The 25,528-nt window shown below is 44.5% G+C and overlaps 1 protein-coding gene and 1 pseudogene across 1 annotated transcript; both read left to right on the plus strand.

The window, feature by feature from the left end:
- The first annotated feature begins 1,671 nt into the window (after nt 1–1,671).
- LOC117453826 (protein NLRC3-like) lies at nt 1,672–7,801 on the plus strand (annotated as a pseudogene).
- A 1,642-nt stretch (nt 7,802–9,443) lies between these two features.
- On the plus strand, nt 9,444–24,942 carry LOC117453461 (ribonuclease inhibitor-like). The gene is made up of 11 exons (XM_071204505.1): nt 9,444–9,448; nt 9,491–9,655; nt 14,872–15,042; nt 17,315–17,482; nt 19,742–19,912; nt 21,136–21,303; nt 21,782–21,952; nt 23,176–23,343; nt 23,822–23,992; nt 24,661–24,828; nt 24,924–24,942. Exons 1-11 carry the CDS (start codon nt 9,444–9,446, stop codon nt 24,940–24,942), a joined length of 1,545 nt encoding a protein of 514 aa, XP_071060606.1.
- The last annotated feature ends 586 nt before the right edge of the window (nt 24,943–25,528 follow it).

Genomic DNA, 25,528 nt, shown 5'->3' on the forward strand with positions numbered 1-25,528 from the left:
TTGGAGCGATTAGCCTCTTGCCGACATGTAATAACAGACAAACGAATAGCATGCAGGGTTAAATATAAGAAAAATAAGTAATTTGAACTCACCCTGCTTGTGACAAAGCAACGCCTCGTGTTATATGATTGTTGTCATTATACATTTGATTGTTTTAACATTAATTGCCCAGCTATTTTCAGGAACCAGAAGCAGCAGTCCAACACACAGTCCTAAGATTGTCCTGCATAAACTATTGAAGAATTTGACTTAACAGGTTTCTTCTAACCGATTGTTTGAGATCTCTTGTGTGTCGAACGATTGCCAGCGGTCCCGGGCAACAGCCGGCTGTATAGTCTCTCCCGGTCCAACTAGAATCACGTCAGGGTCACCAATTGTTATCTATGTGTGGTTATTCTAGCGTCCAGGAGAGAAGCTTAAAAAGGAGACTAAATGGAGTCTCTGAGATTGTTTCAAATTGGTGCTTTAATTAATAAAAAGCGTGGTAATGTTACAAACAGGATATTGTTCAGTTAGGAGAGAAAGTCTGCAGCTTCCTCTCCCTGTGATGGCCGTGCAGACGAGAGCTTACAAGCATTCGTCCTTCCCGCTTTGGCTGTTCGCTCCTCCTCTCTGGGAGTTGTAGTGCCGTAGGGGACTTCCCCCCTCGTTCGTCTGTGTCCGATATCGCGTTAAACAGAGGATTTCAACATTTTACATTCATTGCTTACTTCCACATGCCTTTTCTCCTCCTTATCTCTTTCATAACTTTATATATAATACATGTTAACGGCGTTAATAGCCACTTTAATGATACTAATGGACGGTAGTCCCGGATGTCGTCATGAAGGATTTTCAGAATAAAAGCTTGGTATTGAGAACTTCCGGGTTTTTCCAGAATAAAATAGCATTTAAACTGACGGTATGTTTAAGGTACATTATTTCTAACACTGTTTGACTTTATCTCTGAAAAACACAGTCTCGATAAAAAAGCAACGTCTTAGAGTCCGATGTGGCACATTGAAATGTTGTAGGCCTAAACTTCCCCTCTCACGTCCGTGTGTTTGCGCCATCATGGTTACACAACTATACAGACTTATGTGTTGTTAGTTGATTTAAAACAAAAAAGTAATCGTGTAAATCACTATCATAAACTGTGATTAATCTTCATAAATCAGAAGTTTAAAACATTAGTACGCCTGTTAACTTAAAACAAATACATCGTGTGCTGTAGTCTAATAAAGCGGTCGATGAAAAACTGCTGAGAGAAATAAGAGGGGTTTGAATCCGTGTATCCACCGTCCATTTGTTTTTCTTTATTCAACAAGTAAACGGAAGACCGTCTGAGAGGACTTTTTGCTTTTTACCAAATGGTCCTTGGAGCGAGGGGCGGAAGTCACGGAAGTGATTTCAAAACAAAAGCACTCGTTTGCTAAAACCACACTTTGAGTCACTGCAGTATCCTGCTGAAGGAACGGTGATTATTACAAACAAGGGGAATTTAGCGATCACAACGAAAACGGCCAAGACACACATTGAGCCCAGAAAATGAATGTTATTAAGGGCTGTAAATATAATAAGCCTCACGTTTTTTTGACAGCACAAATGTAAACCAAAATGTATCATTATGATGGATTTGATTGAAATGCTTGCATTATAAAGTGTGTGTTTATGTGTTTGTCTCCAGGGTTACTAGTTCGTCTCTCAGAATGGAGACCATGAGAGATTTGGATGAGGAGGAGGAGGAGGACACAACTTCAGTGTCCAGAAAACCTCCAGATTTGAGTAAAACAGACACAAGGTAAGAATCTGTTTCTGCTGTGAACTGACCTGCAGAGGAGTCTGGTTTGATCTGAGTAGCAGATCACAGTACAGAAACACAGCAAAGCATCACTGTGGAGTTCAGTCATGAAACAAAGTCAATGAGAGGAAAGAACCCAGAAGAGGAAAGTAAAGAGCTCTGGCTGTGCTCATCAGCAACAGTACATAATCTACTATTGTAAAATCATTCTCACACTCGACATGTAGGACTTTGTGTTTGATTAAAGGTGGGGTAAGTTTAAGAAACCGGCTCGAGATACACTTGTTATATTCCATGGAATGCTCTTAACATCCCGATAGCAATGAATATCTGAAGTGCTTTGACAAAAAATCCATACAAACATCTCATCAGTGGAAGCCGTGGCGCTGTAAAAAGCGGCCAATCATCTGAGCCGGCTAAAGTAACTGGATGGCCTACCTGCCTGTCAGCCTTCCATCGGGGCACAAACTGATCTCGTGCCCTCATTGGTCATGTGTGCGTCCGTGTGTGTTGGAGGCGGGGTTTTTTTGAGGAAGTGGCAGATTTTTTCCGGCTGTGTATTTTCAAATTCTAGCGATCTCGAGCCGGTTTCTCCAAAATTACCTACCCCACCTTTAAGTAAATGAACTTCGAATGTGTAAAACATTTCACTCTCACAAAAGAATTGTAACAACAGAAACCCACAAACACCATTTTTAAAACATAAAGTTTAGAGTAAGAACAAAAATCTTTAAAGGGGAAAGAAAATCAGAAGTAGTGATGTGTGATAAACATGTTGTTTCCACAGACAGAGAGCAGAGTCTCCCGTCCCCAGCTGTCTGTCTCTGAAGAGTGACCGGTCTATGGGTCAACCTCTAAACTTCCGTAATGAACCTGGACCCCCAGACACAGAGTAAGAGTCTGTTTCTACTGTGAACTGACCGGAAGAGGATTCAGTTTTTATCAGGGCCGGGACTTTAACGCGTTAATTAAGATTAATTAATTACACAAAAATTAACGCGTTAAAAAAAGTAACGCATTTTAATCGCACTTATTTTTGCACAGTGGAACGTTTCTCACTGGATGAGTTTCAGGCGTACCGATTATACTGGAGCACCAACTAACGTTCATGACTTCAGCATGGGACTTCAAACAACAACAAACCACGGTGAACAATAGTCAAACATGAACGAACAAGCTGATGAGACCGCTTTGGTCGGCCCCGTGGATGGGACATTTTGTTTTAAAAAAACGGACGGATGGAAGCGTCGATAAGAGCCGCAGCACATCAAGCCTAAAGTATCACCTAAATGCAAAGCATGTAGCAGCTAGCATGTAGCAGCTAGCATGTAGCAGTTAGCATGTAGCAGCTAGCGTGTAGCAGCTAGCGTGTAGCAGTTAGCATGTAGCAGCTAGCGTGGACGTTAGCCCGACTCCGAGTGCAAGGAACCACACCCTGACCCAACCCACACTCAACCAGATGACTGACTTCAGGGCCAGGATGAGTCAGTCCACGTCTGAGAGAATAACCAGCTCCCTGGCTCACTGGATTGCACTCGACTGTCGACCACTTGGAGTCACATCCATGTGGAAATTGCTTCTCACTGTTCTCAGGTCAAATATGTATATTTGATTAAAAATGCAATTAATTTTGATTAATTAATTACAAAGCCTCTAATTAATTAGATACATTTTTTTAATCGAGTCCCGGCTCTTTATGCCATGTGATAATCCAAACTGTTCTCTAAATAATACATGAGCGTGGTTGCTTACAGAACAGAAACACAGTTTGGTCAATTACAGTCAATTTAAACATGTAAGACTTTTCACTGTTACAAATGAATTGTAATGACAGAAACCCTCAAGCATGACTCAAAAACTGAAAGTTCAGAGCAAGTCCAAAATCCATTAATCGGGTAAACGGGCTGAAATCAAACACTGTTTTTTACAAGAACTAGTGATGTGTGTTAAACATGTTGTTGTTTCCACAGACGGAGAGCAGAGCCTCCCGCCCCCAGCTGCCTGTCTCTGAAGAGTGACCGGTCTATGGGTCAACCTCTAAACTTCAGTACTGAACCTGGACCCCCAGACACAGAGTAAGAGTCTGTTTCTACTGTGAACTGACCTGACAAACATATATATATCTATAGATATATATATTATATACTGTATATATATATATATATATATATATATGCCATCTGATCACTTTAAACTCTTATTTAATAATTACATGAGTGCAGTAGCCCACAGTATAGAAACTCAGTAGAGCTCAGTACAGAAACGCAGACGTACTTGAATCAGATAAGGAACATATCGGCACCTCGCGCTCTCCAGTACTTCATATTGAATTGAAGATATACATTTGTGTGTATCAACCATTGATTGTTAGTTTGACTATTAATGGAGCAGCCACAGCGTTAGCCGAGTCTAACTCCACTCAATCCAATCTCCATTCAGGAACTAGCGTTTTTAAAGTGATTTGCTTTCCATGTTGTGGACAGACCTGACAAAGTGTTCACTGCTTTCACAAATTGGAATCATTACGTAGTTATTACATAAACAAGTTTAATTTAGCCGTAGTAAAACTTGTGAACATGCTGTAGGCGATGATGTTACAGACAGAAGGGCGTTTGGTCTCATAATGATATGAATCACTAAATATCTACCACTTGGGAACAGTTACCAGGATGAAATATCATCTACAGATAAAGAACTTTAACAAACAAATCAAACAAGAATTTGCCGTCTTTGGGTTGTTCCATTGGTGAAAACCAGTCCCGTAATGTGCTATAAAGGATGTGTTGATCTCCTCAGAGGGAAGAGGAAGAGTGGTGTTCCTGTGGAGCAGTCCAGCTGTGCTCTGTGTCAGGACGTCCTGAAGGATCCAGTCTCTACCAGCTGTGGACACTGGTTCTGCAGACAGTGCATCGCCTCATACTGGGAGCAGCAACCTCCACCAGGAGACCCCTGCTGTCCCCAGTGTGGAGAGAGATCCAGAACCAGAGCTGGCCTGCAGACAGCCAGTCAGACCAGAACAGTAAAAAGTAAGTCTGAACATCTGTCCAGGGTTTCCCACCGATAGACTTTACTTGGGCTGCCCGCCCAGGTATATTACTACCCTCCTGGCTGGTCTGCCTGCATGTGCCGTCCGACCTCTGCAGCTCATCCAGAATGCAGCGGCTCGTCTGGTCTTCAATCTTCCTAAATGCTCCCACACCACGCCGCTCCTCCGCTCCCTCCACTGGCTTTCCGTGACGGCTAGAATCCACTTCAAGACACTGGTACTTACGTACCATGCTGCGAATGGATCTGGCCCTTCCTACATCCAGGACATGGTTAAACCGTACACCCCAGCACGTGCACTCCGCTCTGCATCAGCCAGACGACTCGCTGCAGCCTCGCTGCGAGGGGGACCCAAGTTCCCATCAGCAGAAACACGTGGGTTATCCTGGCTCCAAACTGGTGGAATGAGCTCCCATTGACATCAGGACAGCAGAAAACTTACACACCTTCCAGCGCAGACTGAAAACTCATCTCTTTCGACTCCACCTCGAGCGATAGAACTATTAACAAAGCACTTATATACTAATAAAGGACTGGCTTCTCTAAAGCCAGTTGAGTAGCACTTGAAATGGTTTGGCTCTATGAAGCCTGATGTACTTTATGATTCTTCAAGTTTGTATCGTCTTGGTCGAATGCACTTATTGTAAGTCGCTTTGGATAAAAGCGTCAGTTAAATGTAATGTAATAATAACATCAGCCCAAGTATATTTCGCGACATATTTATTTTTTATTTTATCCGTCCGCGAGCACTACTCCACCTGTGATCGATGAACTAGTGGACAATGATCCCTCGCTCTACGCCTCCTGTACCTGTTCGCTCTGCCATCTCGTGAAGGGTCTGCTAATAAGCGACCAACAGAAAGGGAGACCTTACGAGAAAAAGAGAAGTCAAATGTTGTTGCACATCACTCATGCGCAAATGCGGCGCAATTATGCGCTTTGCAGTAACCCCGCATACTAACAGTTCAACAGCGTGCTCCATTAGCACCCGTCCTGCCTGTCGTGCACGGCTACCACCACAAGTATAATTCTGTGGGAAACACTGCTGTCTCCTGCTGTCTTCAGGCCTGAAAACAGGATTCTTCCTGTTGTGTTGTACATAATATAAGTTCATTTAAAACATTTGTTTTATTCTCACGTTTCCTTCTCTCTCAGCAGAACGTGGTCTGCAGGAGGTTCTAGATGAACACAGGCTCAGTCTGAGGAGGAGATGTGAACGTGTGACTGAAGGAACTGATCAAAGTGAAACCCTCCTCAACAGCATCTTCACTGAGCTCTACATCACACAAGGCCAGAGTGAAGAGGTTAATACCCAGCATGAGGTGAGGCAGCTGGAGACGGCTTCCAAGAAGAAGCCCCTCCATTACACTCCAATCAAGTGCCAGGACATCTTTAAAGCCTCACCTGACCAGCAGACTCCCATCAGAGCGGTCCTGACCAACGGAGTCGCTGGAGTTGGAAAAAACCTTCTCGGTGCAGAAGTTCACTCTGGACTGGGCCGAGGGTTTGGAGAACCAGGATGTGAGTCTGGTGATCCCGCTCTCCTTCAGGGAGCTGAACCTGATCAAAGCTGAGCAGTACAGTCTTCTCAGGCTGCTCCATGTTTTCCATCCGACCTTACAGAAGGTCACAGCAGAGCAGCTGGCTGTCTGCAAAGTGCTGCTCATCTTTGACGGCCTGGATGAAAGCAGACTTTCTCTGGACTTCAGAAACAGTGAGGTTGTGTCTGATGTCTCTCGGCCGTCCTCAGTCAACGTGCTGCTGACAAACCTCATCAGGGGGAAGCTGCTTCCCTCGGCTCTCGTCTGGATAACTTCCAGACCTGCAGCGGCCAATCAGATCCCTCGTGAGTGTGTGGACAGGGTGACAGAAGTACGAGGCTTCACTGACGCCCAGAAGGAGGAGTACTTCAGGAGGAGATCGAGTGATGAAGACCTGTCCAGCAGAATCATCTCTCACATCAAGAGCTCCAGGAGCCTCCACATCATGTGTATGATCCCAGTCTTCTGCTGGATCACTGCTGCAGTTCTGGACCACATGTTGACTACAGACCAGAGAGGAGAGCTGCCCCAGACCCTCACTGACATGTACTCACACTTCCTGCTGGTCCAGACCAAGAGGAAGAAGCAGAAGTATGAAGAGGGACATGAGACGAGTCCACAGCAGCTGACGGAGGCTGACAGGGAGCTTCTTCTGAAGCTGGGGAGGCTGGCGTTTGAACATCTGGAGAAAGGAGACATCATGTTCTACCAAGAAGACCTGCAGCGCTGTGGCCTTGATGCCACCGAGGCCTTGGTGCACTCAGGAGTTTGTACAGAGATCTTCAAAAGAGAGAGTGTGATCTTCCAGAAAACAGTCTACTGCTTTGTTCATCTGAGCGTTCAGGAGTTCCTGGCTGCAGTCTACTTGTTGCACTGTTACACCAGCAGAGACGCAGCGGTACTGAAGGACTTCCTGCAGGAAGACTGGGACGAAGACAACAGTGATAGCAGGGATCAGGAGTACCCTTCCCTGGATGTCTTCCTAAAGAGAGCCATGGAGAAATCCCTCAGAAGTAGAAATGGCCACCTGGACCTGTTTGTCCGCTTCCTCCACGGCCTCTCTCTGGAGTCCAACCAGAGTCTCTTAGGAGGCCTGCTGGGTCGCACAGACAACCGTCCAGAAACCATCCAGAGAGCCATCAGCAACCTGAAGGAGATGAGAAGTGATGAAGACTCTGATGAAAGGAGCCTCAACATCCTCCACTGTCTGACTGAGATGAAGGACCACTCAGTGCATCAGGAGATCACAGAGTTCCTGAAGTCAGAGGACGGATCAGAGAAGAGACTCTCTGTGAAACGCCGCTCAGCTCCGGCCTACAGGCTGCAGATGTCAGAGGAGGTTCTGGATGAGTTGGACCTGGAGCAGTCCAACACATCAGAGGAGGGACGACGGAGACTGACTCCAGCTGTGAAGAACTGCAGGACGGCTATGTGAGTCCAGATTAACTTTAGAGATTAGCAGAGGTGTGGACTCGAGTCACATGACTTGGACTCGAGTCAGACTCGATTCACAAATTTGATGACTTTGGACTCGACTTGACAAAATCACAAAACACTTGCGACTCGACTTGGACAGGAACACCAATGACTCGGGACTCGACTTGGACTCGAGCCTTCTGACTTGAAGTGACTTGATCATTTAATTCAGAGGTCTCCAACACGCCGATCGCGAGATGCCGCTAGAAGAGAAGACTCCCGTTGGGGAGAGCAGAATCTCCAGCCGCTCCTACTCTTGTGGAGAATCCTTGCAGGCAGGGGCGGGTCTTTATTTAGCTGGGCCACCATGCGGCCAATCATATACGAGGACACACTAGGATCATACCATTATGTGAAAGAAGGGTGGGGGGCACAGCATGTGTAGTGGTACAGGCCAGCTGCACAGAGCGACGGGGAGATGGATTTAAATGCAAGCACGTCGGAAAAAGTCAAGAAATTAGCGAAAACCGAAAAAAGAAGCAGCATCTGCTGCTTTTCAATGATATTGGAGAAAGCAAAGCTGAGTGCAGGATTTGTAAAATGAAAAATAACCTTCAGAGCAGGTTTTTGTTGGTAACCACTCAGGATTTATTGCCAGAGGTGGGAGAAGTTCAGATCTTGTACTTGAGTAAAAGTACCTGAGTGAAGGAATACTCGGTTACAATAAAAAGTCCTGCATCCAAAATGTTACAAGTAAAAGTACAAAAGTATTAGCATAAAAATATAGTTAAAGTACCACCTGCAGAGGGACCTAGATGCAGGTGTTCTCTTCCCCATAGAGGCTGCCTGGCTGCACATTATCCCTTGCATAAAGATAGATTGTGGGTCCCTTATAACATGTTGTACACAGTGGAAATAAACATTCTGGTTACCTCAACATCAGGGATCTTATACATTAAAGTCCTTCTGAATCAAACTACCTCTTCAAATAGAATATAACACGTTAATTGATTATTAAATGATTAATGTGACTAATAAAGAGCAGTTTAATTATTAAGTATTATTCTGTTGATCGATGTCATTACATTTGGAAAAGCACATAACGACTTGTTTATGACTCGTTTTGTCAAAGTTTAGGACTTGGACTTGACTTGAACTTGCCCAACCTGACTTGAGACTTGACTCGGACTTGCAAAACAATGACTTGGTCCCACCTCTGGAGATTAGTGCAGATAAGGATTTTAGTTTTTAAAATAAACACTATGCAACTTTTTGCTGTTTCACATACTGTGAGAGCAAAATTGAATGAACACAATTATTCTAATACTTTAAAAATGTTTCGGTTTTTTCTTCTCTTCATTTTCATTGTCAACAACATATGAAGGATGTTTTATCACAGCAACATGTGATCAGAACATACAGAATAACTTTACATATGTCATTGAATGCAGTAAAGTTATTTTGAAAGGATTGCAGTTTCTTTATCGTTAAATTAGACACCGAGCAATATCTGATTTATGTTGACTAGTCTTCTCTAGTCTAGAAGCTAGCGAGCAAAGAGGTGACAGACATGGGATCAGATCCCACTCGACCACATATGAAATAGACTAACATCCAGTGGTAGTCAGAGCATGATATTCAAAATGTTTTTCCTCAAATGCATGAAGTAAATATGTTGTTTCCCCTTTTTCCATATGTGTTCTAACAGAATTCCTGACAGGGGATTCTTAGACTGGGAAGTCGTGGCCTCAGCTCTGAAGTCCGACTCCTCCAATCTGAGAGAGCTGGAGCTGGGAGTAGACCTGCAGGATTCAGAGGTGGAGCAGCTGAGTTCTGGACTAAAGAGTCCAAACTGTCGACTGAAGACTCTGAGGTCAGGTCACTGGCTGTAGTTCATGTGGTTTTCTACTGTATTTATAATTGTTATATTTATAATTCCATAATTTGCCTGAGTACAAAGATATTTTAATAAATTCACATTTCTTTCTAAATTGCTGAATATTTGACAAGAAAAACAGAAAGCAGAGAAAGTAGATGTGTGAGGGGACAGTGTGTGAGCTTCCACAGACTCACGCTGTGCTCCAAGAGTCAGTGGAGATGCTGTCAGGACTGATGAGCTGTGAGGGAGCTGGAGGAGGTTCTTCTGATGCATTATCAACGCATTTATAGTTATCTACTATTACATTTCTAAAAGTATCTTCGTCATTTTTGACCTCGGCCTCTGAACCCTCTCCAGGTCTGAAAAGAGGATGAGACTTTGAACTATCTCAAGCAGGAACATAGTTCTCTGAGCTTACATGATCCATCCATCCATCCATCCATCTTCTCCCGCTTATCCGTGGTCGGGTCGCGGGGTTAGCAGTTCCAGCAGAGAGCCCCAAACTTTCTTTTCCCTGGCGACATCAACCAGCTCTGACTGGGGGATCCCAAGGCGCTCCCAGGCCAGCGAAGAGATATAATCCCTCCACCTGGTCCTAGGTCTACCCCTTGGTCTCTTCCCAGCTGGACGTGCCTGGAACACCTCCCTAGGGAGGCGCCCAGGTGGCATCCTAACTAGGTGCCCGAACCACCTCAACTGGCTTCTTTCGACGCGAAGGAGGAGCGGCTCAACTCCGAGTCCCTCCCTGATGACCGAACTTCTCACCTTATCTCTAAGGGAGACGCCAGCCACCCTGCGGAGAAAACCCATCTCGACCGCTTGTATCCGCGATCTCGTTCTTTGGGTCATGACCCATCCTTCATGACCGCAGGTGAGGGTAGGAACGGCCCGGTAGACAGAGAGCTTTGCCTTCTGGCTCTGCTCCCTTTTCGTCACCACGGTGCGGTAAAGCGACTGCAGTGCCGCTCCCGCTGCTCCGATTCTCCGGCCCATCTCACGCTCCATTGTTCCCTCACTCGAGAACAAGACCCCGAGATACTTGAACTCCTTCACTTGGGGTAAGGACTCATTCCCTACTTGGAGTGGACAGTCCATCGGTTTCCTGCTGAGAACCATGGCCTCAGATTTGGAGGTGCTGATCCTCATCCCAGCCGCTTCACACTCGGTTGTGAACCGATCCAGTGAGTGCTGAAGGTCGCAGACCGATGAAGCCATTAGAACCACATCATCTGCAAAAAGCAGTGGTGCAATCCTTAGTCAACCGAACTGCAGACCCCCTCCCCCACGACTACGCCTCGAAATCCGATCCATGTATATTACAAACAGGATTGGTGACAAAGCGCAGCCCTGGCGGAGGCCAACCCTCACCGGAAATGGGTCCGACTTCCTGCCGAGGACCCGGACACAGCTCTCGCTTTGGGAGTACAGAGATTGGATGGCCCTGAGTAGAGACCCCCTCACCCCATACTCCCGCAGCACCTCCCACAGTAACTCCCTGGGAACTCTGTCCTACGCCTTCTCCAAGTCTACAACACACATGTAGACCGGATAAGCGTACTCCCAGGCCCCCTCCAGGATCCTTGCGAGAGTAAAAAGCTGATCCGTCGTTCCACGACCAGGACGGAATCCGCATTGTTCCTCCTCAATCTGAGGTTCGACAATCGGCCTGACCCTCCTTTCGAGTACCTTGGAGTAAACTTTCCCGGGGAGGCTGAGTAGTGTGATGCCTCTGCAATTGGCACACACCCTCTGATCCCCCTTTTTTAAAAAAGGTACCTTGCAACTGCTTCGGGAGTCCCCCGGGATAACAAATCCCTGAAGGCCTCCTTCTTCAGTCGGACGGCTTCCCTGACCACCGGTGTCCACCAGGAGGTTCGAGGGTTACCGCCCCTTGAGGCACCTAGGACCTTGAGACCACAGCTCCCCACCGCGGCTTCGGCAATAGAGGCTTTGAACACCGACTAGGGATGTCCCGATCACCTTTTTTTGCTCCCGATCCGATCCCGATCATTTGATTTTGACAATCTGCCGATACCGATTTTTCCCGATCCGATTTTTATGCAATGCATTATTAGAAAAAAAAGGAAAAAAGCATTCAAGTTGTCCCACAGAAGAACTCCATATGTCTGTGGTAAATCCGAAAGCAGGCACGTCTGTTAACAGGGCTTGTAGGTGACCACGAAGCTTGTTGTGAAGGGCAGGCAGAGCTTTCTCTGTAAAGTATTGACGAGAAGGCAACTCATAACGTGGCTCCAAGTGCTCCATGAGACGGCGAAACCCCACGTTCTCCACCACAGATAACGGCTGGTCATCCAACGCGATGAATTCAGCTATTTTCGCTGTTATTTTGTTGGCCTTTTCACTGTTCTGGGGCAGTTTCTCTTTCCTTTTAAACGTCTCGGAAAGTGTCGGTTGTTTCAGTGCCGTTGTTACCTGAGTGGCCGCTTTGTACTCGTCGTGTTCTTGGCGGTGTTTGTTTCTTAGGTGGCGTGTTATATTGGTGGTGTTGAAATTAGCTCTGTTCTTTCCACCACGCGGAACCTCCGCCTTGCAAACATTGCATCGAGCTGTTACACTGCCTTCGCTTTCAATTGTAAAATATTTCCAAACTCCTGACATATTCTCTGTCTGTAATGTTCTCGACTCCGGAGTCACCAGCTGAACGTAGCCTCTCGTTAGCTTACTGCTACTATTAGACACTGCACCATGCCCACTCTGTTGCCAGATTTGAGAGAAATAAGCAACCAGGTCTTGGTTGCTTATTTCTTTCAAATCTGGCAACAGAGTGCCCAAAAGAAACAACACATACATGATGTTGTGTAATTATAAACCAAAACTAAGGCCTCAGGATGACTTTAAGATGTGAACATGGTCATTTTAGTTTTGTAACATTAAATAAAATAATTTTTTTAAAATCCCCGATCTTTTTCTCCCGATCCCCGATCTTTTGAAAATCACGTGATCGGCTCCGATCCCCGATCACGTGATCGGATCGGGACATCCCTAACACCGACCACTCTGGTTCAATGTCCCCAACCTCCACAGGAATGCCCGAAAAGCTCCGCCGGAGGTGTGAGTTGAAGGCCTCCTGAACTTGGGCCTCCTCCAGACGTTCCCAGTTCACCCGAACTACACGTTTGGGCTTACCAGGTCTATCCAGGGCTTCCCCCGCCACTCGACCCAACTCACCACCAGATGGTGATCAGTTGACAACTCCGCCCCTCTCTTTACCCGAGTGTCCAAAACATACGGCCTCAGGTCCGATGATACGATAACGAAGGTCTAGGGTGCTCTGGTACCACGTACACTTATGAGCAAACATGGTGTTTGTTATGGCCAATCCATGACTAGCAGAGAAGTCCAGTAACAAACCACCACTCCGGTTCAGATCAGGGGGGCCGTTCCTCCCAATCACGCCCCTCCAAGTGTCTCCATCATTGCCCACATGTAGTCACATGAAGTCTCCCAGCAAGACTAAGGAGTCCCCTTCAGGAGCCCCATACAGGACTCTTTCCAGGGTCTCCAAGAAGGCCGAATACTCTGAACTGCTGTTTGGTGCATAAGCACACACAACAGTCAGAGTTTTCCCCCCCATAACCCGCAGGCGTAGGGAGGCGACCCTCTCGTCCACTGGGGTAAACTCCAACAACGAAGCACCTAACCGGGGACTTGTGAGTATCCCCACACCCGCCCGGTGCCTCACACCTTGAGCAACTCCGGAGAAGAATAGAGTCCAACCCCTATCCAGAAGTAAGGTTCCAGAGCCGACGCTGTGCGTAGAGGTGAGCCCAACCAGATCCAACTGGTACCGCTCCACCTCCCGCACAAGCTCCGCCTCCTTCCCCCCCAGAGAGGTGACGTTCCACGTCCCCAAAGCCAGCTTCTGCCGCCCGGGTCTGGTCCGTCGAGACCCTCCGCTTTCACTGCCACCCTTCTGGCAGCGCACCCGACCCCATCGTTGTTTCCCATAGGTGGTGGGCCCGCGGGACGGAGAAGCGGAGGTGTTGCCCACGTTGCCTTTTCGGGCTGGGCCCGGCCGGGCTCCGTGGCAAGCCCGGCCACCAGACGCTCGCCGACGAGTCCTCCTTCTGGGCTTGGTTCCAGAAGGGGACCCCGGGCTTCCTCCGGGCCGGGTATCCTCACTTCTTGTGTCGTCTTTCATGAGGTCTTTTGAACCAATCTTAGTCTGGCCCCTTGCCTGAGACAAAACCAGAGCTTACATGATGTGTTCTTTATTCAGACTCTGGTGCTGCTTCTCTGTAGACTCTGTGACCTTGACGGAGCGTCCACACTACAGCTCCAAAAATAGCTTGGAGCTGGGCGTGTCTGGAGCTTGGGGATTTTATTCAAGCAACACGGCCAACAACCAATCACATGAATCTCCCGCCCCCGACATACAAAGCAAAAACCCCCGGGGATTTTATGCGAGCAATATATATATAAACTCCCCAAACAGGCGAAAACCTACCAGTTTCCCCCACTGTCTCTGCCTCCTCCCTCCATGCTGGTTCCTCCGGTTTGTATCCCGGTAGGTGAAGAGGGTCTGGTCATACAAAACCGGGTGATTCGCTACGGCGATAGTTAGTTTCTCCTCCGACTTTTTTTGACATATAGAAATGAACGGCGGGATATCTCTCCCAGCTTAGACGCGGTTTGATTGGCTAGCGCTTCAGCTGTCAGATTTTGGGAAACGGGATTTGATTGGCTGGCGCTGGCTACTCCGGTGTCCAGGCGACCAGAAGTTGAACAATGTTCAACTTCTGGTCGCCTGGGACGCCTGAGACGCCTCGCTCTGCTACCCACAATTCAGTTCGGCGAAAAAGCGCGGCTACGTGACGTCACCCCATTGAAAGTGAATGGGCAGCTTGGAGCAGCTTGGAGCTTTCGACGCTGTAGTGTAGACGGGCCGTGAGTTGAATCAGTTTCTGTGGGTTGTGATGTGTCTGGCTGCACATCACGAGTTAGTGGAGAAGGAGCAGAGTCTATGATGTGAAGTCTCCACTTTTTATTGAAGGTGAAGAACGTTGTCTTTCATATTAATGAGAGCTCTTTTCACTTGTTGGATCTTACTGTTTTTAACCTGTGGGGAGAGTCCACTTTATAAACGTCTACATTCTCTACTTCTCCAGCTATAATCTGATTATTAAACCTTTCATTATTTCAATCAGGAACATTGTTTTCTAAACTTACATCATGTGTTCTTTATTCAGACTGTGGAGCTGCAGATTGTCAGAGATCAGCTGTTCTGCTCTGATCTCAGATCTGAAGTCCAACATCCATCTGAGACATCTGGACCTGGGTGAGAACGCTCTGAAGGATTCAGGAGTGGAGCTGCTGAGAGATCTTCTGGAGAGTCCAGACTGCAGACTGGAGACTCTCAGGTCAGTTCTCCATCTCTAACTTCTGTGCTGAGATGAATATGTGAGAGTTGTGTTGACTCTGAGCTGCAGACATCAGGCTGATATGATCCTGATCCTCACTGAGCATCTCAATGCTAAAGTCTACTTTCTTCTTCTGTGGTTTAGTTCATTGACTGTAGCAGAGCTTTGTTAAAGAAAAATCATACTCTGCATAATTCACTCTGAACCTTTAAACACCTGAAATTCATCTTTTATTCTCCATCATGCTTTTTTAAATAAGTGACATTATAAACACATGAATACAATAATTACATATTTCTATTAAAACTATCAAACACTAACAAATATGTTCAGTTGTTGCTGTTTCTAACATGTTTCTGAAGCTGCATGATGCTCAGACTGACTGAATAGTTCACACTGAAGATGCTGTGATCTATGTCTCCACTATTCCTGAGATAAATATTCTCTATTTATTGTGATCACACTTCTTCTAAATTCATCCTGACTTCTCTGTAGACTCTGTGACCTTGAGTTGAAATGTTGTGGAGATTTAGCACTCACAACAGGAAAGAATGAAACCGAGAGGAATCAATGAAACACAAACACAGAAATAATTGAGATTAATCATTATTATTTAGTTGCGCACCACCAAGCAACAATGGGGAGACCTGCTCTCCAGCACTCAGACAGCAATGCTCCCACGAATACCAGAAACACAGGGCAGACATAGGTTTCTAAAGCCCCTGTCACACTGTCCCGAAATGGACACCCGATGGACACACGAATATGGAATTGTGAATTTCGCACGAAGATGGCCCCGAACCACACACGAAGGCAACATTTACATTACATTTAAGACGTTCAACTGCAATTTAAGTACCAAAAACAATGATGTTACAGTACTATGATACCGTACTGATATCTTCAGACTTTGTTCTTTACTTTATCCGTCTTTATATGTAGAAAATATTACGTTTTCTCCGTAATGTTGTTTCCATAACAACAACAATTTCCTGTCAACTGTCCTTCAAAATAATATATTATATCCTTTTTAGTTTCACAGAACACAAATTGGGTTATTTACATAATATATTTACATGATTTTGTTGTGCAATAAAACAACCCGATGGACACACGATAAAGGAAATGTTCAAATTCGGCTGTGATCGTAACATCGGGCCATTCGTGAGGGCATCTTAATGTATGATCGCCGGCGGAGTTTCTCAGGCTCCGGCAGCAACTTCGTGAGCGGAGGCAAAATCTTTGGCATGCCTACAAATTGCCGAAGGACCTTGCGAAGGTTCATTTTCGTGTTGAATTCGTGTGTCAATTTTGCCCTTCGTTGGCCATCGTGAGGGCATCTTGTTATCATCGGTGCCATCGGGCATTCGCCCCGATCAGTGAGGGCGAATGCACCGATGATAACACGAAGATGACACGACTCGACAAGATGCCCTCACGAGTGCCTTACGAAGTTGCCGCTCACGAAGTTGCTGCCGGAGCCTGAGAAACCCCACCGGCGGTCATACGATGGCTTAGATGCCCTCAGTCACGAACGGCCCGATGCTACGATCACAGCCGAATTTGAACATTTCCTTTATCGTGTGTCCATCGGGTGTCAATTTCGGGACAGTGTGACAGGGCCTTAAAGGACACACGAACATGTTCCTAAACATGTTTAACGCACACACATTGGCAGGTCTCCTAAACTTGGACATGTTCCAGATGTGGAAAGGTCATCATCTCTTGACTTCTTTAGGAGTCTTGCAGGATATGAATGATCCAATTAACAAACTGTATACGTCTGCACATGAACGCACATATATTTCTTACATTAACTAACACTCAACTGTATTATATCTAAATGTAGCCTCTTTGCATTTCCTCTGAGCTTGGCGTCAGCTCACTTAACGTAATAATTAGCAAAGAGACGATTCTCTGGAAACTAACTTAATAACAAACCTAGTTACTATGACTAGGTCCAAGACTGATGTAACAGAATCAGTTTCTGTGGGTTGTGATGTGTCTGGCTGCACATCACGAGTTAGTGGAGAAGGAGCAGAGTCTATGATGTGAAGTCTCCACTTTTTATTGAAGGTGAAGAACGTTGTCTTTCATATTAATGAGAGGTCTTTTCACTTGTTGGATCTTACTGTTTTTAACCTGTGGGGAGAGTCCACTTTATAAACGTCTACATTCTCTACTTCTCCAGCTATAATCTGATTATTAAACCTTTCATTATTTCAATCAGGAACATTGTTTTCTAAACTTACATCATGTGTTCTTTATTCAGACTGATAGACTGCAGCTTGTCAGAGATCAGCTGTTCTGCTCTGATCTCAGCTCTGAAGTCCAACATCCATCTGAGAGAGCTGGACCTGAGTTGGAACGATCTGCAGGATTCAGGAGAGCTGCTGAGAGATCTTCTGGAGGGTCCAGACTGCAGACTGGAGACTCTCAGGTCAGTTCTCCATCTCTAACTTCTGTGCTGAGATGAATATGTGAGAGTTGTGTTGACTCTGAGCTGCAGACATCAGGCTGATACGATCCTGATCCTCACTGAGCATCTCAATGCTAAAGTCTACTTTCTTCTTCTGTGGTTTAGTTCATTGACTGTAGCAGAGCTTTGTGAAAGAAAAATCATACTCTGCATAATTCACTCTGAACCTTTAAACACCTGAAATTCATCTTTTATTCTCCATCATGCTTTTTTAAATAAGTGACATTATAAACACATGAATACAATAATTACATATTTCTATCAAACACTAACAAATATGTTCAGTTGTTGCTGTTTCTAACATGTTTCTGAAGCTGCATGATGCTCAGACTGACTGAATAGTTCACACTGAAGATGCTGTGATCTATGTCTCCACTATTCCTGAAATAAATATTCTCTATTTATTGTGATCACACTTCTTCTAAATTCATCCTGACTTCTCTGTAGACTCCGTGACCTTGAGTTGAAATGTTGTGGAGATTTAGCACTCACAACAGGAAAGAATGAAACCGAGAGGAATCAATGAAACACAAACACAGAAATAGTTGAGATTAATCATTATTATTTAGTTGCGCACCACCAAGCAACAATGGGGAGACCTGCTCTCCAGCACTCAGACAGCAATGCTCCCACGAATACCAGAAACACAGGGCAGACATAGGTTTCTAAAGCCCCTGTCACACTGTCCCGAAATGGACACCCGATGGACACACGAATATGGAATTGTGAATTTCGCACGAAGATGGCCCCGAACCACACACGAAGGCAACATTACATTTAAGACGTTCAACTGCAATTTAAGTACCAAAAACAATGATGTTACAGTACTATGATACCGTACTGATATCTTCAGACTTTGTTCTTTACTTTATCCGTCTTTATATGTAGAAAATATTACGTTTTCTCCGTAATGTTGTTTCCATAACAACAACAATTTCCTGTCAACTGTCCTTCAAAATAATATATTATATCCTTTTTAGTTTCACAGAACACAAATTGGGTTATTTACATAATATATTTACATGATTTTGTTGTGCAATAAAACAACCCGATGGACACACGATAAAGGAAATGTTCAAATTCGGCTGTGATCGTAACATCGGGCCATTCGTGAGGGCATCTTAATGTATGATCGCCGGCGGAGTTTCTCAGGCTCCGGCAGCAACTTCGTGAGCGGAGGCAAAATCTTTGGCATGCCTATAAATTGCCGAAGGACCTTGCGAAGGTTCATTTTCGTGTTGAATTCGTGTGTCAATTTTGCCCTTCGTTGGCCATCGTGAGGGCATCTTGTTATCATCGGTGCCATCGGGCATTCGCCCCGATCAGTGAGGGCGAATGCACCGATGATAACACGAAGATGACACGACTCGACAAGATGCCCTCACGAGTGCCTTACGAAGTTGCCGCTCACGAAGTTGCTGCCGGAGCCTGAGAAACCCCACCGGCGGTCATACGATGGCTTAGATGCCCTCAGTCACGAACGGCCCGATGTTACGATCACAGCCGAATTTGAACATTTCCTTTATCGTGTGTCCATCGGGTGTCAATTTCGGGACAGTGTGACAGGGCCTTAAAGGACACACGAACATGTTCCTAAACATGTTTAACGCACACACATTGGCAGGTCTCCTAAACTTGGACATGTTCCAGATGTGGAAAGGTCATCATCTCTTGACTTCTTTAGGAGTCTTGCAGGATATGAATGATCCAATTAACAAACTGTATACGTCTGCACATGAACGCACATATATTTCTTACATTAACTAACACTCAACTGTATTATATCTAAATGTAGCCTCTTTGCATTTCCTCTGAGCTTGGCGTCAGCTCACTTAACGTAATAATTAGCAAAGAGACGATTCTCTGGAAACTCTAACTTAATAACAAACCTAGTTACTATGACTAGGTCCAAGACTGATGTAACAGAATCAGTTTCTGTGGGTTGTGATGTGTCTGGCTGCACATCACGAGTTAGTGGAGAAGGAGCAGAGTCTATGATGTGAAGTCTCCACTTTTTATTGAAGGTGAAGAACGTTGTCTTTCATATTAATGAGAGCTCTTTTCACTTGTTGGATCTTACTGTTTTTAACCTGTGGGGAGAGTCCACTTTATAAACGTCTACATTCTCTACTTCTCCAGCTATAATCTGATTATTAAACCTTTCATTATTTCAATCGGGAACTTTGTTTTCTAAACTTACATCATGTGTTCTTTATTCAGACTGATAGACTGCAGCTTGTCAGAGATCAGCTGTTCTGCTCTGATCTCAGCTCTGAAGTCCAACATCCATCTGAGAGAGCTGGACCTGAGTGAGAACGCTCTGAAGGATTCAGGAGTGGAGCTGCTGAGAGATCTTCTGGAGGGTCCAGACTGCAGACTGGAGACTCTCAGGTCAGTTCTCCATCTCTAACTTCTGTGCTGAGATGAATATGTGAGAGTTGTGTTGACTCTGAGCTGCAGACATCAGGCTGATACGATCCTGATCCTCACTGAGCATCTCAATGCTAAAGTCTACTTTCTTCTTCATGAATACAATAATTACATATTTCTATTAAAACTATCAAACACTAACAAATATGTTCAGTTGTTGCTGTTTCTAACATGTTTCTGAAGCTGCATGATGCTCAGACTGACTGAATAGTTCACACTGAAGATGCTGTGATCTATGTCTCCACTATTCCTGAAATAAATATTCTCTATTTATTTTGATCACACTTCTTCTAAATTCATCCTGACTTCTCTGTAGACTCCGTGACCTTGAGTTGAAATGTTGTGGAGATTTAGCACTCACAACAGGAAAGAATGAAACCGAGAGGAATCAATGAAACACAAACACAGAAATAGTTGAGATTAATCATTATTATTTAGTTGCGCACCACCAAGCAACAATGGGGAGACCTGCTCTCCAGCACTCAGACAGCAATGCTCCCACGAATACCAGAAACACAGGGCAGACATAGGTTTCTAAAGGACACACGAACATGTTCCTAAACATGTTTAACGCACACACATTGGCAGGTCTCCTAAACTTGGACATGTTCCAGATGTGGAAAGGTCATCATCTCTTGACTTCTTTAGGAGTCTTGCAGGATATGAATGATCCAATTAACAAACTGTATACGTCTGCACATGAACGCACATATATTTCTTACATTAACTAACACTCAACTGTATTATATCTAAATGTAGCCTCTTTGCATTTCCTCTGAGCTTGGCGTCAGCTCACTTAACGTAATAATTAGCAAAGAGACGATTCTCTGGAAACTCTAACTTAATAACAAACCTAGTTACTATGACTAGGTCCAAGACTGATGTAACAGAATCAGTTTCTGTGGGTTGTGATGTGTCTGGCTGCACATCACGAGTTAGTGGAGAAGGAGCAGAGTCTATGATGTGAAGTCTCCACTTTTTATTGAAGGTGAAGAACGTTGTCTTTCATATTAATGAGAGCTCTTTTCACTTGTTGGATCTTACTGTTTTTAACCTGTGGGGAGAGTCCACTTTATAAACGTCTACATTCTCTACTTCTCCAGCTATAATCTGATTATTAAACCTTTCATTATTTCAATCGGGAACTTTGTTTTCTAAACTTACATCATGTGTTCTTTATTCAGACTGATAGACTGCAGCTTGTCAGAGATCAGCTGTTCTGCTCTGATCTCAGCTCTGAAGTCCAACATCCATCTGAGAGTTCTGGACCTGAGTCTCAACAATCTGAAGGATTCAGGAGAGAAGCTGAGAGATCTTCTGGAGAGTCCAGACTGCAGACTGGAGACTCTCAGGTCAGTGAGGGGTCGACTCAGTCTCTGCTGGTTCAGCAGGATTGTATTGAACACAGGGAGGTGGATGTGTTCCTCTCACTGGGGAATCTCTCCAGGTCCACCTTCCAGGCGTAGCCTAGCTTAGCACAATACATCAGTGATGTTACCATTTACCTGCAGTTTCTCCTTTTGTTCATCTCATGGTTCTTTTCTTGCGTTCTCCCAAGAACAATAGAATGCAAGCTGACAATGCAAAGCCACATTTCAGTCAGGTGCAACTTGTTAACAGACACATCCTACTCTGCATAATTCACTGTCTTTAATATTAATGAGAGCTCTTTTCACTTTTTGGATCTTACTGTTTTTAACCTGTGGGGAGAGTCCACTTTATAAACATCTACATTCTCTACTTCTCCAGCTATAATCTGATTATTAAACCTTTCATTATTTCAATCAGGAACTTTGTTTTCTAAACTTACATCATGTGTTCTTTATTCAGACTGATAGACTGCAGCTTGTCAGAGATCAGCTGTTCTGCTCTGATCTCAGCTCTGAAGTCCAACATCCATCTGAGAGAGCTGGACCTGAGTGAGAACGCTCTGAAGGATTCAGGAGTGGAGCTGCTGAGAGATCTTCTGGAGGGTCCAGACTGCAGACTGGAGACTCTCAGGTCAGTTCTCCATCTCTAACTTCTGTGCTGAGATGAATATGTGAGAGTTGTGTTGACTCTGAGCTGCAGACATCAGGCTGATACGATCCTGATCCTCACTGAGCATCTCAATGCTAAAGTCTACTTTCTTCTTCATGAATACAATAATTACATATTTCTATTAAAACTATCAAACACTAACAAATATGTTCAGTTGTTGCTGTTTCTAACATGTTTCTGAAGCTGCATGATGCTCAGACTGACTGAATAGTTCACACTGAAGATGCTGTGATCTATGTCTCCACTATTCCTGAGATAAATATTCTCTATTTATTTTGATCACACTTCTTCTAAATTCATCCTGACTTCTCTGTAGACTCCGTGACCTTGAGTTGAAATGTTGTGGAGATTTAGCACTCACAACAGGAAATAATGAAACCGAGAGGAATCAATGAAACACAAACACAGAAATAGTTGAGATTAATCATTATTATTTAGTTGCGCACCACCAAGCAACAATGGGGAGACCTGCTCTCCAGCACTCAGACAGCAATGCTCCCACGAATACCAGAAACACAGGGCAGACATAGGTTTCTAAAGGACACACGAACATGTTCCTAAACATGTTTAACGCACACACATTGGCAGGTCTCCTAAACTTGGACATGTTCCAGATGTGGAAAGGTCATCATCTCTTGACTTCTTTAGGAGTCTTGCAGGATATGAATGATCCAATTAACAAACTGTATACGTCTGCACATGAACGCACATATATTTCTTACATTAACTAACACTCAACTGTATTATATCTAAATGTAGCCTCTTTGCATTTCCTCTGAGCTTGGCGTCAGCTCACTTAACGTAATAATTAGCAAAGAGACGATTCTCTGGAAACTCTAACTTAATAACAAACCTAGTTACTATGACTAGGTCCAAGACTGATGTAACAGAATCAGTTTCTGTGGGTTGTGATGTGTCTGGCTGCACATCACGAGTTAGTGGAGAAGGAGCAGAGTCTATGATGTGAAGTCTCCACTTTTTATTGAAGGTGAAGAACGTTGTCTTTCATATTAATGAGAGGTCTTTTCACTTGTTGGATCTTACTGTTTTTAACCTGTGGGGAGAGTCCACTTTATAAACGTCTACATTCTCTACTTCTCCAGCTATAATCTGATTATTAAACCTTTCATTATTTCAATCAGGAACATTGTTTTCTAAACTTACATCATGTGTTCTTTATTCAGACTGTGGAGCTGCAGCTTGTCAGAGATCAGCTGTTCTGCTCTGATCTCAGCTCTGAAGTCCAACATCCATCTGAGAGTTCTGGACCTGAGTCTCAACAATCTGAAGGATTCAGGAGAGAAGCTGAGAGATCTTCTGGAGGGTCCAGACTGCAGACTGGAGACTCTCAGGTCAGTGAGGGGTCGACTCAGTCTCTGCTGGTTCAGCAGGATTGTATTGAACACAGGGAGGTGGATGTGTTCCTCTCACTGGGGAATCTCTCCAGGTCCACCTTCCAGGCGTAGCCTAGCTTAGCACAACACATCAGTGATGTTACCATTTACCTGCAGTTTCTCCTTTTGTTCATCTCATGGTTCTTTTCTTGCGTTCTCCCAAGAACAATAGAATGCAAGCTGACAATGCAAAGCCACATTTCAGTCAGGTGCAACTTGTTAACAGACACATCCTACTCTGCATAATTCACTGTCTTTAATATTAATGAGAGCTCTTTTCACTTTTTGGATCTTACTGTTTTTAACCTGTGGGGAGAGTCCACTTTATAAACATCTACATTCTCTACTTCTCCAGCTATAATCTGATTATTAAACCTTTCATTATTTCAATCAGGAACTTTGTTTTCTAAACTTACATCATGTGTTCTTTATTCAGACTGATAGACTGCAGCTTGTCAGAGATCAGCTGTTCTGCTCTGATCTCAGCTCTGAAGTCCAACATCCATCTGAGAGAGCTGGACCTGAGTGAGAACGCTCTGAAGGATTCAGGAGTGGAGCTGCTGAGAGATCTTCTGGAGGGTCCAGACTGCAGACTGGAGACTCTCAGGTCAGTTCTCCATCTCTAACTTCTGTGCTGAGATGAATATGTGAGAGTTGTGTTGACTCTGAGCTGCAGACATCAGGCTGATACGATCCTGATCCTCACTGAGCATCTCAATGCTAAAGTCTACTTTCTTCTTCATGAATACAATAATTACATATTTCTATTAAAACTATCAAACACTAACAAATATGTTCAGTTGTTGCTGTTTCTAACATGTTTCTGAAGCTGCATGATGCTCAGACTGACTGAATAGTTCACACTGAAGATGCTGTGATCTATGTCTCCACTATTCCTGAGATAAATATTCTCTATTTATTTTGATCACATTTCTTCTAAATTCATCCTGACTTCTTTGTAGACTCTGTGACCTTGAGTTGAATCAGTTTCTGTGGGTTGTGATGTGTCTGGCTGCACATCACGAGTTAGTGGAGAAGGAGCAGAGTCTATGATGTGAAGTCTCCACTTTTTATTGAAGGTGAAGAACGTTGTCTTTAATATTAATGAGAGCTCTTTTGACATGTTGGATCTTACTGTTTTTAACCTGTGGGGAGTGTCCGCTTTATAAACGTCTACATTCTCTACTTCTCCAGCTATAATCAGATTATTAAACCTTTCATTATTTCAATCAGGAACATTGTTTTCTAAACTTACATCATGTGTTCTTTATTCAGACTGTGGAGCTGCAGCTTGTCAGAGATCAGCTGTTCTGCTCTGATCTCAGCTCTGAAGTCCAACATCCATCTGAGACATCTGGACCTGAGTTTCAACAATCTGAAGGATCCAGGAGAGAAGCTGAGAGATCTTCTGGAGAGTCCAGACTGCAGACTGGAGACTCTCAGGTCAGTGAGGGGTCGACTCAGTCTCTGCTGGTTCAGCAGGATTGTATTGAACACAGGGAGGTGGATGTGTTCCTCTCACTGGGGAATCTCTCCAGGTCCACCTTCCAGGCGTAGCCTAGCTTAGCACAACACATCAGTGATGTTACCATTTACCTGCAGTTTCTCCTTTTGTTCATCTCATGGTTCTTTTCTTGCGTTCTCCCAAGAACAATAGAATGCAAGCTGACAATGCAAAGCCACATTTCAGTCAGGTGCAACTTGTTAACAGACACATTTTACAGTTAAAAAGGTCTGTTAGTTTTTCCTATGAAGTTGTTTTGTTCCTGGACTAACGCCTAGTTAACTCTGTGATGCAGCTGAGGGCTGTGGCAGTGGCTGTGGCCAAAACACACACAAGAAACATCTTCAGCAACTTGAGGAAACATGCGCAGCGCTTACTAAAAGCCCTACATTAACGAACCGCTGTCAAAGGAAACGCTCAAGAAGCTCAAACAAAACTGAAACGCGGACACTAAAAAGTGTAGATATTATAAAGGTATATAACAGTGTAAAGTATTTTGTCAGTATATCTGAAAGGACAAGGTTAGCTAGCTAGCTTACAGCAGATCTGCAATAATACCTGAAGGAATCATGCGATCACGTTGTTAAAATAAACCCATAAAACTTAAATGTTTTGTTTCCACGGACAGTTTAACGGATT

The sequence above is a fragment of the Pseudochaenichthys georgianus genome, chromosome 10, assembly GCF_902827115.2.
Source record: "Pseudochaenichthys georgianus chromosome 10, fPseGeo1.2, whole genome shotgun sequence".
NCBI classification, from domain to species: Eukaryota; Metazoa; Chordata; class Actinopteri; order Perciformes; family Channichthyidae; genus Pseudochaenichthys; species Pseudochaenichthys georgianus.